General features: G+C 39.2%; 4 protein-coding genes across 6 annotated transcripts; 2 read left to right on the top strand and 2 right to left on the bottom strand.

Moving 5' to 3' along the window:
• The first annotated feature begins 252 nt into the window (after window positions 1–252).
• LOC108116196 (pancreas transcription factor 1 subunit alpha) lies at window positions 253–6,536 on the top strand. Of its 2 annotated transcripts, none has more exons than XM_041819427.1 (5): window positions 253–491; window positions 1,741–2,145; window positions 2,195–2,375; window positions 2,956–3,100; window positions 6,049–6,536. In XM_041819427.1, exons 2-5 carry the CDS (start codon window positions 1,955–1,957, stop codon window positions 6,297–6,299), a joined length of 768 nt encoding a protein of 255 aa, XP_041675361.1. In that variant the 5' UTR covers window positions 253–491; window positions 1,741–1,954; the 3' UTR covers window positions 6,300–6,536. The 2 variants fall into 2 exon arrangements, with proteins under 2 accessions (XP_041675361.1, XP_041675362.1); XM_041819428.1 differs by having other exon boundaries at window positions 2,210–2,375.
• A 1,550-nt stretch (window positions 6,537–8,086) lies between these two features.
• On the bottom strand, window positions 8,087–8,641 carry LOC108116185. Its single transcript, XM_017227925.2, has 2 exons — window positions 8,593–8,641; window positions 8,087–8,530 (listed from the first exon to the last, which is right to left on the bottom strand). The coding sequence occupies exons 1-2, from the start codon at window positions 8,611–8,613 to the stop codon at window positions 8,087–8,089; spliced, it is 465 nt and encodes a 154-aa protein (XP_017083414.2). The 5' UTR covers window positions 8,614–8,641.
• A 380-nt stretch (window positions 8,642–9,021) lies between these two features.
• LOC108116213 (GPN-loop GTPase 3) lies at window positions 9,022–15,696 on the top strand. The gene is made up of 3 exons (XM_017227999.2): window positions 9,022–9,145; window positions 9,203–9,861; window positions 15,471–15,696. The coding sequence occupies exons 1-3, from the start codon at window positions 9,101–9,103 to the stop codon at window positions 15,649–15,651; spliced, it is 885 nt and encodes a 294-aa protein (XP_017083488.2). The 5' UTR covers window positions 9,022–9,100; the 3' UTR covers window positions 15,652–15,696.
• Window positions 10,250–15,400, bottom strand: LOC108116211 (glutathione S-transferase 1-1). Of its 2 annotated transcripts, XM_017227996.2 has the most exons (4): window positions 14,577–15,400; window positions 11,890–13,841; window positions 11,026–11,173; window positions 10,250–10,959 (listed from the first exon to the last, which is right to left on the bottom strand). In XM_017227996.2, the coding sequence occupies exons 1-4, from the start codon at window positions 15,039–15,041 to the stop codon at window positions 10,399–10,401; spliced, it is 3,126 nt and encodes a 1,041-aa protein (XP_017083485.1). In that variant the 5' UTR covers window positions 15,042–15,400; the 3' UTR covers window positions 10,250–10,398. The 2 variants fall into 2 exon arrangements, with proteins under 2 accessions (XP_017083485.1, XP_017083486.1); XM_017227997.2 differs by lacking the exons at window positions 11,890–13,841; window positions 14,577–15,400 and adding an exon at window positions 11,409–11,479 and having other exon boundaries at window positions 10,262–10,959.
• Window positions 15,697–15,740: the final 44 nt, after the last annotated feature.

The raw sequence follows: 15,740 nt of genomic DNA on the forward strand, positions 1-15,740 counted from the left end.
GGCTAAACTTAATAAGCTTATGACACCCCGAAAATGCAACCCTGCTTTGGCCAAAACTTTTGGTTTGCCGCTTTCCGATTGGTTCATAGCTTTGGCACCGCCCCTTTGGCTGTATCTTTTGATGTGGCACCGCCATTAAAAGACTCAATACATGGCACACACTATCCACCCCTTGCCGCAGTGTTCTTATCAGACAGGTCCTGTGGAAGTTCCAGGTTCGATTCCCAGGCTCAGGCACTCGCTTCCCGGCATTCAGAGAGTTCGCAACACAACGCGCTTCGATGTCAGAGTTCGCGGTTCGGTCCCGTACATAAGGATTACTGGGGTGTTGGTTACTGGGAAATCGGTAGTGTTAATCGAGTGTGAAAATATTTGGTGCTTAGGTGTATGTGCAATTGGAAAATATAGTCAACCATTTCTTAGAAATTGGGATATTACGATATTTTTTAGATTTAAGTCTGGTCAGAGGATTAGTGGATACTCCTGTTTTGGTAAGTATATAAGCAAGCATCTATAAGATTTTTGAGTTGCTAAAAATTAAAAAAGTACATGTGAAATTATTAACCCTAAATAAGAAGAAAAAAGGTTAAATTACTTGACTAGCTTATTAAATCAATTATGGGCTACTATCCATATACGGCCTTGTTAATGTGAATCTCGAGAATCCTCTTTCCCATATACTAGCTTAGAATAGCTTTCATCGGATTCGATTCCTGAAATTTCTTAACTTTAAGGCTTTATAATTATAAAATTTTACAGTGAAAGAACTAAATAAATGTTGAAATTTCTTTCATTTACATACGAGGTGTGTTCAAAAAGTAAGGTGACTCTTCAAATTTCGCGAATTTCAAATTTTTCGATTATCGAAACCTTTTAGAAGTTATGCGAGGTGTGTTCAAAAGTAAGGTGACTTTTCAAATTTCAAATTTTTCAAATTTTCGATTATCTTCAGTTTTGGGAACAAGAAAAGTCACATGGGGCCAAATCCGGTGAATATGGTGGCTGAGGCATTATTGTGGTGTTGTTTTTGGCCAAAAATCCAAATCCTTTGATCCATATTTTTCGATAGCAAAAATCGCCGAGCTCGCAAATAACTTGTAACTTTACGCCTCTCACAACCAAACAAAGAGGATGTTCCATTGAAACTTGGTACAGATGTTAGGGAAGAGTGTACCAATATAACAAAACAAAAAAATCGATAATCGAAAAATTTGAAATTCGCGAAATTTGAAGAGTCACCTTACTTTTTGAACACACCTCGTATATACAAATCTTAAAGTTTAAACATTAGAGAACAACAATAAATCTTAAGTAAAACTACAATACGGTCCTTGAAAGCCATTTAAAGAAGAAACTTTGACCTTAATTCCGTTTAATTCAAGTTGTACCCAAGTTCATATTTTAATACATAATTGAGAAAGGAAGGGCTTTACAGTGTACAACACTTTTGGCGTCTTAGTAAAAAAATGTAAACTTCCTTATTATCAAGTAAAGCTTAGAACAACCATTAGATCAGTTTATAAATATGTAAAATATTATCTTATCTTCTTTACTGTTTACCAACTCGATCATAAAAAACTTTGATATCCATGTAAATGACACATTTCATATCTATTAAACCACAAAGCCATGCCTTATCTAATCGAAACAATGTTGGACATATTTATTACCGATATCAACAACTAAACAAAATCAACAAAAGGAAGTAACCCCCTGATATGTATTCAATGCACTTTTTAGAGAGAAGTTAAAGTCAAGGCCCACGATACGCGTTTCACTTGTCCAACTTGGTGTCCCCCTCCCGAATTCGGAGTCTTGTGGCACGTGCTGGTCACGCGTCGCCTATCAGCGAATCGGAAGTGTTAGCTTTACCGTTATGCACTTGTCTGCCAATTAACCAGACAAACAGAAGCGCAACAGATTTACCAGCTCAGCGTTCCCTCATTGCCCGACTATGTTTTCCATGGACAACTTTGACTTGGAGGCCACGATGGCTCGTCATTTCTTCGAAGGATCGCAGGCCACCAATGCCTCCACCTCCAGCTCCGATTATTTCTTTGGGGACGAACACAGCTCGGAGAGCGATGACGAGGATGATGCCTATAGCAGTGGCTTCAATAGCGATCAGGAGAATACTGAGAAGACGTAAGTATGACCTTAGTTTCCATTCTGGACCACAATTAATCGACTTCAGCTTCTTTCAATTCAGACGAAGGAGTCACAAGCCTCGGCGCTTGAAGTGCGCCTCCCAAATGGCTCAGCAACGGCAGGCTGCCAATCTCCGCGAGCGCCGACGGATGCAGAGCATCAACGAGGCGTTCGAGGGTCTGCGCACCCATATTCCCACGCTGCCCTACGAGAAGCGACTGAGCAAGGTACATTTAAAGCTATTTTATGTTTTTATTGGGAAGCAACAAATTATATACCATATGTTTAAAAATCTTCTTAGGATTTGCAAAATATCTTGTAGTGTTCAGCCTTAAAGTGAATATAATTTATGCTCCTGTAAAGGAGCTATAGGCTATTAGGCTATGCTACTCATCCTGTTCTGCTTAATATAAATAAAATAATCTAAAGCACTTTAACAAATATTAGGCCATGTTTTAAATTGGCTTAAAAACTTACAAGTATATATTTTAGAAGATGTTTGCTCTTTTTTATATTGTTTAGACAATGTTGTGTAGACGGACAATGCAATATTGTTATTATATATATTATTATCCCTTTCCGTTTTAAAAATCAAAGACTTTACATAGAAACTCGATTTTTGGTGCTTTTTGATCTTACCGTTTACTTTAGTATATTAATTCATATTAAAATTTGTTATTAACTACCATCTTTCGCCTTACATTAAATATAAATCTAGGTTTATTAATGCAAATGATTAAACGGTACGGTTCTTTCTAAAGTATTATTTCTTCTTAAAATAACCCATCTGATTGGTTCCCTTTCCAGGTCGACACACTCAAGCTGGCCATCAGCTACATAACCTTCCTGAGCGAAATGGTCAAGAAGGATAAGAATGGGAACGAACCAGGTCTAAGTTTGCAGCGCAATTACCAGAAGGAACCGCCCAAGAAAATCATCCTTAAAGATCGCAGTAAGTTGTCAATCAATCAAATGCCATGTATCAAATAGGTGGGCGGATGGTCAGCGGGAACTGGTACACATTTAATAACATTATACATCCGGGGCACTAGCCTATTCAAAGGTTATCCATGGGTAGAACGGTTGTTGCTGGGGATAGGACCTGAACAGGGGATGCTGAACTGCATCCCAGCCCAATGATTCTGGGTCTGCCGTGTCTGCCTAAGTGTAACTAATTAGAATTTTCACACTTTTCGCTCGGGGTTTTTGGGTTCGCATTGCGGGCTTTGCGTGACTGCCAGTCAAGCAAATTGTTTTGCTCATCGCCGTCGCATCGATCATCGAGGATGTGGATATATGGATGCGAATGTGGCATGCCAGGGTTTTCACAAGTTTCACCCGGGATACAATGGCCGTGGATTAGGGGTTCCCGTGTGCCAGCTCATAAAAGTTGCTTTGGTCACGGTTTTTTGGTTAATAATTTTCCTATTCAAAATGTATGACACTGCAGCCTGCAGCTAGATCCTTCGTAAAGGATCCTTGGAAAGCATCTGCATAGCTAATAGTCTGGGCACTTGGAAACCCAAAAAGGGTGTTGACTTGGGGGTTTTGCGAATGGGAAAGGGTGACGTTACTTATTGAGTGTTATGTATAGCCCTTACAAAAAGGTATACACATTTTTTTAGTATTTTATTAATTTGTGTCACAACACAAATTTAATTTGGTTAAAGTTGAGCTAGAACTGGTTTTAGAATGGGAAAATCTTTCATCAGTGGAGTAATTTGTATTACGATTTACAGCTCTGGGAATTGAGTTGTGATACAAAAAATATCTTATTAAAATGTTTATTTATGGGAAATTTATAATTAGACAAATACTTAGGAAAAAAGATTTATTTTTTATTGAAATTGAATTTTAGTAATTTTCTAGGTGTACTTTTTCCTTAAATGGGATGAAAAGTTAAAACAAACTGGTTAACTTTCAAATTGAACAATCCTGAATTTTTGTTGCCTTTTTTTAAAAATATTTAGGAATCTTTCTATCTTTATATTTATAAATGATTTCTGATATAATGCCATGTTTAATAAACCCAATAAGTGTATTCATTTAGTCCCTGTATAACAAGTTATTAACTACCATCTTAGAGATTTAAGACCTTCAGAAAGTTTTAAAATCGATTGGCAGACATTTTTGTTTAACAAGTTTTCCTAAGTTTCCTATAAATAATTTCATAACCATATTCGTGCTTTTGAATCTTGTTTTAGATAGCCAGACTTATTGATTAAGCTTCTTAGCAGTAGACCTCCTGATTGTTTATTCAAAAACCAAACAGATTTATTTTATTGCTGCCCTCCTTTTAGGCCTATTTATCAGTTATTTCGATTTAGTCCCGACAAAATGAACATGCAAGCTCTGATGTGTAATTTGTGTCTACCTGATAAAAGTCCCACATGCACCACATACTCGAATACACCTTGCCCGATCCCATCTCCAGCTCCTCAACGACTGACAAAAGGGGAGTGCATACGGCGGGGGTGGAGGAACGAAACCCAGCCAAACCGAACCAAGTAGTAACAATAACACGAACAACAAAGCCCAATCGACATAATCATAGCGTGAGAAATTCGTTACACTCCAGCAAATGGTTGCTGTCGCCGTTGCTGCCGCCGCTTAAAGGCCAAATGGAAGGCGACCAGGTCAGAATGAAAACGGGCGAACTCAGAGAGATGGCCATGTTGATGGCGAAAGCGTTTTCATGCTCAACTGGCATTAAAAATGTTGCAGAAAAAGCAGAAACAAAAATACTACGAAAGTTTGCCGAAAGGGAAGCTCCACGAAAAACGACCATTTAAATGGGTCTAAAGAAGAGGGGTTGGGGATTTTTGGCACGCGCCTGGCATATGTTCACACCAACTTGCAGAGATGCGGAAGTGGAAGTGGTAGCGGAAGCTGCGCCGGAAAATGGTCGGGGATCGCATATTTGAGCAACACCCGCATGAGGCACTCGAAAACTGCGAGAGCTACAAATTGCCCGACTTGGGTGGCAAGTTGGTTCTGATTGGATATGGTTGTGGAAAAAAAGGAGGAGGAAGAGGATGGCGGCGGATAGTAGGGATTCCTGTTTGGGCTTTACTTTTGGTTTTTGGGTTTATTTGTCCAAGGCAAATGGCTGGGCGCAGCGGGGTGGCAGCTGCAACAACAAACCCCGGGGATCAACCCTTTGCAGTATTTGTTTGTCCTGCCTCGTTGATGGCCCCGTAATGTGGTCGCTAATGGCATTTGCTCAGTTTTTGGCAACAATCTTAATTGTTTGGGCGGCGCTTGACTCTGTAATGGGAGTTTTTGGAGTTTGAGGACGTTTCATGATATCGATTGGATGAATTATTTTCTTTCAAAATACCATACATATATTGACTTCCACAAAATTTAAAGTTTTCAAATTAAATAGGCTTAAAAACCTCAGAAAATTAAACTTCAAAAAAATAAGTAAGACAATTAAAAATTGAAGACATCTTTAAATTTAAGTTTGGCTTTTAAAGTACATATACATGTATATTTATTTTCTAGTTTAAGTTCATTTCTGACATTACATTATTGCATTTTATAGACCTAATGTTTTTTTATTAACTGCCCCGGCTTAAGTAAATAACCTTATATTATATATGTTTCTAGCTTCAAAGTTAAAAAGCTTCTTTTCAAAATACAAGCTTTTGATTAGTACTTCTTAGTGGCTTTTATTGATAACGTTGTACTTGTATAAGGTCAGATGTTATTTCTATACGTAAGATCTTTTTATGTTGCTACGTGAAAACAATTATTGGGAGGCCCAAATATTTGGACAGATAAGGCAATCATAAGACTTGGGCTATATTATTTTATTTATTCCCTAACGTGGGGTATTATTATGTAAAAGTTTCATATTTGCTAACCATGTGTTCATCCTTTATCTACCACTTGCAGCTGGCGGCGTGGCGCACTCGTTGTCCTGGTACCGCAAGGGTGACCGATATCCCGGTAGCAAGCTCTACGCCCGGACCTGGACACCAGAGGATCCCCGGGGACCCCATTCGCAGCCCCTGCCGCTATACAACAACAGCAACTCGAATCAGAATCAAAACAGCAACCAGAGTAGCGACGACTTCGGCGGAAGTGCCGATATGTCCGATCCGGGAGCAGCGGCCAGTATTTACAGCAGCGGCAGTGGAATGTGAATTTCAGGAGATTTCCGCCTGAAAATTCATGGAGGCAGTCAAAATGAGAGAATGAGATTCAATGGAAATCCTACTAGTCAAGCCATGCTAGTCACGGCATCTAACACATATTAACCAACTTAATAATTATATGAGGAAAACATGTTCTGTGGTATTTAATTGCTCTAAGTTCGCTAATATCTAAATGTTATACATAGTGGTTTAGTTTAAATCGAATAAACATTTCACACAAATCTACTGGCCACTATCTAATTGCAGTTCAAGCGGTGAGGGCAAAAGGAGCAATTTGAGGATAAATTATATAGTTATCAGCACGAGCGTGTATTGAACACCTGGCCTTGGTTGTCCTGTTGTTGTCCTGCTTGTCCTCTTGGCCTCTACACCCCGATATTGTCGATATCATTAAAAAAGAGGGACAACGGGTGAACAGACAAATATCATAAAGTGCAAGTGCAGTTCATTTTTTCGCTCTTGGGGGTGGGTGGAAATTGTACACTGTGGAAAAATATAGCTTACTTGAAATGGCTTACAGATAACTTAATGTGATTCCTAGCAAAGACTTTGAAGAAAGGAGGTTCTTATTATAGCTTCAAATATTTTCTTTTTAAAAATATATATTTTTGAAAATATTAGACAAAAAAGGCCTTTTTATCGACTCCACACAACAACCCATGGTTTCTACTGTTTATTTAGAAAATATTCCCTTGTAATGTTAAATGTATAATATTGTAGTAAGAAATTTTACTTAGTGTATGCAACGGTTTACGAGGCACTGCAACTAGAAAATTATTTCCGGTCTTCCGACATGCATGTCCACACTCTGAACAGAATTTCCTTGAAAACAACATGAAAAATTATTATTTTTAAGCGTTTTTATTCGGCGGTGTGAGCGTGCCATTTAAAACATCATTATGACTGTTAACCGATGGACGGGCAGATGTTGTCCGTTTGGCTGAGCAATTGAGATGTTTATCTGCAATTAGGATTAGCTCGTGGCAGGGGTGATTCGGCGATGACGTGATTGAGCGATGTGATTGTGAGGCGATCCAAGTTGATATATCAATTCGATCGTATGTAAATGTATGCCTTCTGTTTAGGTTGCTGTGGTCAAAGATTTAATTAACTGTCGTGGGCAACAGCTGCACCGGGTTAATCAAAATCTGATAAGTTGCGGACTAAGGGTGAGTGTTCCAATACTATATTGTCAATCAAGCTAAATCAAGCTTTACAAAATGTATGCTTATGACTTTGAATTGCTTCCCAAAATAAAGAAATATGATTTGTTAAGATGCAGATTCTTTTGGAATTTACAAAGGGGAACCCTAAAATGTTTCCTTATTTCATTTTCATTTTCAAAACAATTAAAATTCATCTCACTTTGGAGATAAATTTAGCATAAAAATGTCACAAATCGAATGAATAATTTGTGTGGAATTAATATGAACTTATTCGTAATTGCAATAAAATTTAAAAAACAGAAATATTTGTTTAATTTCATGGCTCTTATAAAGAACATCTGGTTTTGGTTTAAGATAAAATTAGGTCTTATTTGGAGAGGTTAGTCAGTGTTTTTATTTATATAAAAGCGATAGTCTTAGAGTTTAATTAAAACTTATTTTATATTTTTATATGCAAGCAAATTCACAAAAAAGCAAATTAATTTTTTTATATTTCACCAAAGTAAAAACATAATCAGAAGCCAATTGCTAGTTAATTTAAAATGTTAACTTTATTGATTAAAATTCTCTTCAAAACCTATTAATTAATAAACTCTAGAGCTCTTTCGTTTAGAGCTTCACGGGAGATTCAAGTTTTAGACTCGTCAGCTTTTTTATTATAGAGTCTTTATAGTCGGAAAAGAAATCCTCAATCTCACCGCGACATGCCACCTGGATATTCTTAAGGCAAAGGCTGATGCAAAGCGGGTCCCCATTGTTCAGTCGATAGGCTAGATTCTGCTTTAGATGAGGGGCCAGACCCAGGCGGGCAAGGATGTCCAACTCAAAAGAGTCATACAAAGGGTGCTTTTCGGCTAGGAACTCGGCGCACTTCTCATGAATGTCCAGGCACTGTAAGGAAATTTTTTTTGTGGAAACCTTTGACTCCATGTAACGCCTTAGTAGCTTAGAGGCTTCCTTGTCGTGCAGGGTCTTCTCAACGTTGTTCGCCAGCTCTAAGATCTTCTCCACCTCGGCCAACGACATCGTCTCAATAAGCTCCTCAAATGTAGCCTAGCGGTTAAAAAATTAAGATTTAGTGGTATTATTATGTTAAATTTCAATTATTTAGAAACCTTTTTTGAATTGCATGCCATGTCGTATGTATTTAATTATTGTTTTAAAAAATTATGAGTCGGGTATGTGAATGGGCATCGCCTTTTATAGTCCCAAATGTGGCGATGCTGACCTTTATTTTTCGTTGTTTAATTGTTATTGGCACACTCATTCTTCTACATAAAAAAATTAAATTTAAAAGTGAATCATCTTGTTTAGCTTTTTGATGCTTTGCAAAGTTCAATACATCCCAAGTTATACCCATCATAATCTATGCCAAATATATATTTAAATCAATAAAATATTTAAAAATAGTAAGGTTATTATAGAAATCCTCTTGGTTTTGTACGAAAAAGGTTTTTTCAAATTTTTAAATTATTTTGAATTTCTTACCCTTGGCGGGTAAATTTGTGAGTGCTGCCAACTCCTGTGCAGAAATGGTGTGGTATTCTTACGTTTTGCAACACTGCAGCTGGTGCACGCTTTGTTACCAATTAAACATTGTTTTGTTTCTGATATTTGGCTGTCATGCGGTTCGCTCAGATAATAGTGGGTCCTGCCGGCAGTGGAAAGGTATGTTCAACAAACTACCACCAAATATCGCCCATAATCTTAACCCGATCTACTCAGTCCACTTACTGCAGCCAAATGCAGCAATACGCGATGGATTCCAAGCGAAATATCCAAGTGGTCAACCTCGATCCAGCGGCAGAGCACTTTAACTATAATCCACTGACGGATATAAGAGAGCTGATCCACCTGGACGATGCCATGGAAGATGAAGAGCTGCATTACGGACCAAATGGCGGTTTGATCTTCTGCCTGGAGTTTTTGATCGAGAACCAAAATTGGTTGAAAGATCAGCTATGCGGGGGAGAAGATGAGTTGATGGTGGGTGAGCCGGATGACGACTACATCCTGTTTGACATGCCTGGCCAGATCGAACTATTTACACACCTACAGATGGGCAAGCAGCTGGTGCAGTTGCTCGAGTCATGGAACTTCCGAACCTGCGTCGTATTTTGCTTGGACTCACAGTTTATGGTGGACGGTGCCAAGTTTATATCTGGCACTATGGCCGCACTTAGTGTGATGGCCAATATGGAGCAGCCACATGTCAACGTGCTGACCAAAGTGGATCTGCTGAGCAGTGAAGAGCGGAAGAGGCTGGAAATGTACCTGGAGCCGGATGCTCACAGTTTGATGGGGGAGTTAACCATTGGCTCGACCTTTGGCGTGAAGTACGCTAAGCTTACGGAAGCTATTGGTTCGCTGATTGAGGATTTCAGGTAAGTTACTCCAAAATTTGAAAATTTTCATTTTCAAAGATCTAGAAATTTGATCAGACTAGAAAAATCTGTATACATTTTTGTTAAATTGACCTGGTGCTAAAGCAAAATATTAAGCATTATAATAATAAAGGGTTTACTGATTAGACTGCAATATTAGGCATAGTCTATAAATTTCGTTTTTTACAGCATAAAATGACACAAATTAAATTAATTTATGTTTAATTTTTATGATGCACAAATGATAGGTAAATAGATTTGCAAAAACTATTCTTCCATAATTTTACATTTTCTTAGACGTAAACATTTTTTTTTTTTTTACTAGATTTTTATTAAATTTGCCTGGAAATTATAAATACAAAATTACAAAATAGTTCATTGAAACAATTTTAATAGTGGAACATATTAATATTATTAATATTTATTCTGTATGTTATATATATTCATGCCTATTTATATATATTGAATATTTTACAATATTAAGAAAGATAGAACGTTTTTCAAATTCCTAGTTAAAAGAGCTTTAAACCTACTGGTTTAGGCTTTAGCCTTGCGCGTCGGATGGAATGGGTGTTCCATTTGTGACAAATCTGGAGGATTCTGCTCAAATGCAGCGATCTCTTGCATGCCGCTGTTAGCGATTTCCCACAGCTGCGGGTATTCCGCCTTGAAGGTTTCATACCACTTGTGTACCAACGGGTACTGTATCAAATCAAAGTTAATGGCTTCCAAACAAAGAGTCGCGGAAATGAGACCGAAATCGGCAATGGTTATGTTTTCGCCGGCCGCGTACTTGGTGCCTAGTCGCTCCAAATAGGTTTCGAATACCTCAAGTGCATTCTGTACCTTCTTGAGAGACATAGGTGTACGTTCGTAGTCGAAGAAAATTGGTGCCATGCTATGGGCAGAGATGGGCGCGTAGTAGAATCCCATGTTGAAGCACAGTCGCTGATTGATTATCGCTCTAGCGTTGACCTCCTGCGGATACAACGTTGAATCCGGTGCGTATTTGTCACACAGATATTGCATAATGGCAATACTCTCTGATAGATAGAATCCATCGTCATCCAGCACAGGGATCTCCTTCTGTGGATTCATCTGAAAGATTTTAAGCAATTACAATTCTGAACATCTCCAGGGCTGGTTAATATATGCAACACATACCCTCGAATAATCCTCAGTGCGATGTTGTAGTGCGCAAAAGTCCACATTAATTAGTTGATATTGTATATCCAAAGCCTTCAGGGTCATACGAACGGCCAAGGATGGCGGTCCGTCGGATACGGCGTACAGTTTCATGGTGTATATTGGCCTGGAGTTAAAAAATAAGTATTAGTTTTTTATTTGACTCTTGTTTGACCGGTTTGTTTGTCGCCACTAGCAAGAAAAGTGAAAGTAATGTGCCTCTAGTGCTTCTATAATTGAATATTTCTATTTTTGGTTCCATTTTTGCTGTAGCTATTTTCATTATGTATATATATTGATGTGTGCTAATTTCTGGGCTTTTTTAGATATTTTTTTCTAATACTGAATAACTTAAAACTCACTCTAAGTGTGCGCTCGCGCAGCTCCCATGAACTACTAATGAGCTATGCCAAGCTGCCAGATATTGCAGGTGTTCATTTCAATGACAATTAAAACAAGTTTTATGAATATGAGATTGAATGGATAGAGATCGATCGTCTAATACTCTTACTGTCAATTCGTCTCTTGAAAACTATGGAGCATTCAAGTTATGACAGATATAAGATTTGGGCGAAATTAGTTTATGTTGTCATTGTCTTCCCATATGCAGAAAGTTTAAAAATATTGAATGTTTCAAAGGGTATTTGGGTTCATTATGTTTATTTTGTTATGAAAATCCAATCAAACTTTTTTAAGTGTACATGAAGTTAGTTTCTTTATTGCTTTTAAAATAAAAGGTTTTTTTCTCTCTTTGATATAAAAATAGGAGTAGTAATCGAAAGTGAAATAAATTTATGAATTATGAGGCGAAAAGGTATATCTTTAACGAATGGTTATACATACACAATAGCGCCGTAGCTGTCCATGTCATCAGCCACTTCCTCCACGACTTCGATGATGCTATCAGTGTTGTCCACCTCCACGTACTGATGTTCGCCTTCCATGGTCATTTCAATGCCCTCCTCTTGCTCTTGATATTCTTCCTCCTCGATGACCACATCTTCTTCCTCATCGTGATGATCAACCTTCTGAGAGTTGGATAATGATACTGAACCGCTATTATGACTGCCCGGTACCCGTGGCTTCTTGTGAACGACAATGTCGCTGCTGATGTTAGATACATTGAGGCGTTCGATGGCCAAATCGCCATACTCCTGCTGAATCTGATCCAGCGATTTGCCGATAAAGTGGAGAGGTCGGAACTTAAGCTTCTTGTTATTCTTCTTGTTGATCTCGTTGAACAATCTTCGCTTGATGTCATCCTCGCTGAATGGATGGCTGTGACTGTTGTATACTCGAAGGACTCGAATGGAGCCATCTTTTTGGGTGGCCGTCGAGATGCGGCTTTTGCAGTTGATTTCCGGATCGCGGCTCTTAATGCACACCCAGTAGTTGCGTGAGATTACGCCTCGGTTCTTGGCATGGTAAATATAACCATCGACACACAGGAGTTCGTGACCCTTGGCAGATCTTAGAGTACAAATCTTTGTTAGATCCATATCCGGTTGCGCACCTTTTGTAGGCTCCACAACCTCACGTCGGCGGCGAATGTTAGTAATCTCGGGCTGACGAACTTTCGGCAAAGGTGTGGATGCGTAAACAGCATGGGACTGCGGGTCAAGCTCCTCCAGAGCATCAGGCAGTATCTCGATCTTAGCGCTTATGTTGTCAGCACCGTCCTTTAGATACTGCACTATCATATTTGCCTTGGATTCTGGTTCCATTTTGATAGCACCATCGATGCTAATCACTTTCTTCATCACCACATTGCTTGTATCAATGTGTTCGTAGCTGTCAACGCTCTGCTCCGGTTCGAAAGTATCTCCTCCCTGACTGGCTGATCCCTCGTCGCTCTCGAAACTAACATCTTCGCCAGGCTCGCTCTTGAGGTGCTTGTGCGAATTCTCTTGGCTCGCTTTCGCCTGCTGCTTAAGTCGCCGAGCTATTTCTTTTAGATCCGGTGTGTGTGTGTGTTCTCCATTAATCCGTAGTACTACTGGTCCGTTTTCAACTGGATCCAGGGTAATGCGGACGTGACAAGTGTTGACCTTGTCACGACGGTTTATACAAGTGAAAAACATATGGCCATTGCACCTGCTTTGGGAGTCAAAGTGATATAGATGCTGACTCAAGCACAGCACCTTTCGGCCTTTTGCTGAGGGAAGAAATGTAAACTTGGTTAAGTCCGTTTCAGTGAGAGGATTATAACCAGGCGGAGGCAGATAGTTAGCAATTACATCAAACGCTGCTGGCCACTTGGAGTTCTGCCCTTCTTTTAAATCCACCAAAGAGCTCTCCTCGTCCCCTTCGGTGGGAACGAATTCGTCATCGCCTTGAATCTCTCCACCTTGGTCTTCATTTGTTTTTACGTACACATCGTAGTTATCCTCGCACTCTTCAATTATTATAGATTCCAAGTCATCGCATCGCTGAGTTGTATCAATAGTATTTTCTGGATCAAAATATTCAAGATTGGGGCATTCTGCAAGCACGTCCGAGGTTTGCTCATCCTCGACCAGAACGATCTGATGCTTGGAAAACATATGCATCAACTTGGCAGCCGAGTAATGGGGATGAATATGTGCATCGGAGTCGATGGCATGCAATCGATGAGCTCCTGCCAAAGTCGCCTCCGTGCAGATCCTAGCCGTGCAGTCGATGTCACGTTTGCGGACACAGGTCCATCTAAAGATGTCTCCCTTGTACGATTTTCCGGCCAAGTAGTATAGGTGCCCGTCGATGCAGACCATAACACGTCCATCGCGGCGTCGCAGCATATACACTCGGTCCTTGTCCTGCCAGAAAAGATTATATGTTAGTGGTCTCTTTTCAGTAATATCTAAACACTGCTTAAATTAATAATATTTAAAATGTTCACCAAATGGGAATCAATATCTCTTAGGAATTTTAAATTTGTTAAATAAATTTCTTGCTTTTATCGATTTTTCATATATCATATTGCATTCCTTAATTTTATTTTTATATCATACAAATTGTTGATTCGCACACTAGTTGCATGTTATTGAAGTCTTTGAATTAAGTTTTCAAAAAATCCCTAATATCTGGTAAAGGTATTTATAGTATTTTTATTAACCACATAATGAATAAAGAATGGTATTTGAACTCCTTTCTACGGTCTTTCAAAAAAGTCAGCATTTTGATTTTCAAAATTACCTACGTTTTCTCGACTAAAAAGCGAGTTTAGGGTAAAATGTAAATATGAAAGTAGATAAAAAATTAATACATAGAAAACATATGGGCTGACAACACTGATAACTGAAAACATACTTTATAATGATGAACGCTGTTGAAAAGTACATGTTTTCACTACCATATATGCGGTGGATAACCCTAGTTAAGGGATGTCAGGGTATAAAACATTGATAATTAAAATCAGATATAATCTTGTTCTCAAAAATGGTACCACAACTGATAAAAATGCAATCTAAACTAAAAGGCGATATCAACATCCATTAAAGGGAAGGGCTATCAGGGGCATTCAAAAAGTACAGTTGACCTGCGGCCCGTACCTCAAAGTCCAACTGGAAGGAGGCCTCCAGGTTGGAGGTGTCGATGCCACCGTATATAAACTCTGGAGGGTTCATGCCGGCATTGGCGCGCTCGTACTGGCGGGCTCTCTTCGGTTGCGTTGTACTATAGGCGTCGTTCATCATCATTACAGACAACCGTTTTCGTTGGGCAACCTTGTTAACCTCGTGATCGCTGCAGCGCGGATGGATATGGGCCAGAACTACGTCTACAACGACGTGGCGGGTCTTGTCCGTCGGATCGGGCAGCAAAGTACAGATGCGGGACTTGCAGGGGGTGGACTTGTCCTTGCGCCTATTGCACAGCCACCTATAGGTGTTGTTCCGGCCGATGCGATCGAAGTGGTACAGATAGTCGTCAACACAAAGCATATCCACGCCCTTAGCGGATCGCACGACGGACACCTTGGACAGGTCCATGCCGTGCTCCTCGACAGGTGTCTCCATTTTTGAATTCCTGTGGTGTTTTGGCAGTGCCCGGAATTCAGCGTTTTTCGTTTTGCCCCCGAAAAGTGTTTTGTATCGTAAATTAGGCGATTTTTGTAGATGATGGCTGCCTGGGATTTGTTGGTTGGGATTTTTGGTGGTATTTCGTCAGCTCACTATTGGCGCGCGTTATTGCGAATACCGCACTATTACCGCATATGAACTAATTTTTTGCAATTGTATGCACTAAATATAGTTTATTTTTAGTTTTCGGTCTGATTTTAATTGCACAGGCACATTTTCTTTTGCGACGCGTCGAAAAATGCTTTTGTGTGAGATACGAGGGCTGCGAGCGATGCGGTGGCGTTAGGGTTGCCACTTGTTAACTTTGTTTATTTTTATAACGTTTGTAAAATTTAAGTCATTAAAGTAAACTGTTTTTATTTGCAGCTTGGTGAGATTTTTTCCATTGGATCCGCAAAATGAGGAGAGCGTAGGTGATCTTTTAATGCAAATTGACAATATTTTGCAATTCGGCGAAGATGCGGACGTGAACGTTAAGGACTTCGATGAACCAGAAGAAGCAGAAAGAGATCCATACATATTACTGTTTAGGGAAAATAATAATTAATATATTAATTAAATAAATTAAAAAGCAAATAAATATAAATAAATTGCCATTTTTCGGTCGAGAGATCACCATCCCTGGTTTCAGGGTTG

Source organism: Drosophila eugracilis, unplaced genomic scaffold (genome assembly GCF_018153835.1).
Source record: "Drosophila eugracilis isolate 14026-0451.02 unplaced genomic scaffold, ASM1815383v1 contig_722, whole genome shotgun sequence".
NCBI classification, from domain to species: Eukaryota; Metazoa; Arthropoda; class Insecta; order Diptera; family Drosophilidae; genus Drosophila; species Drosophila eugracilis.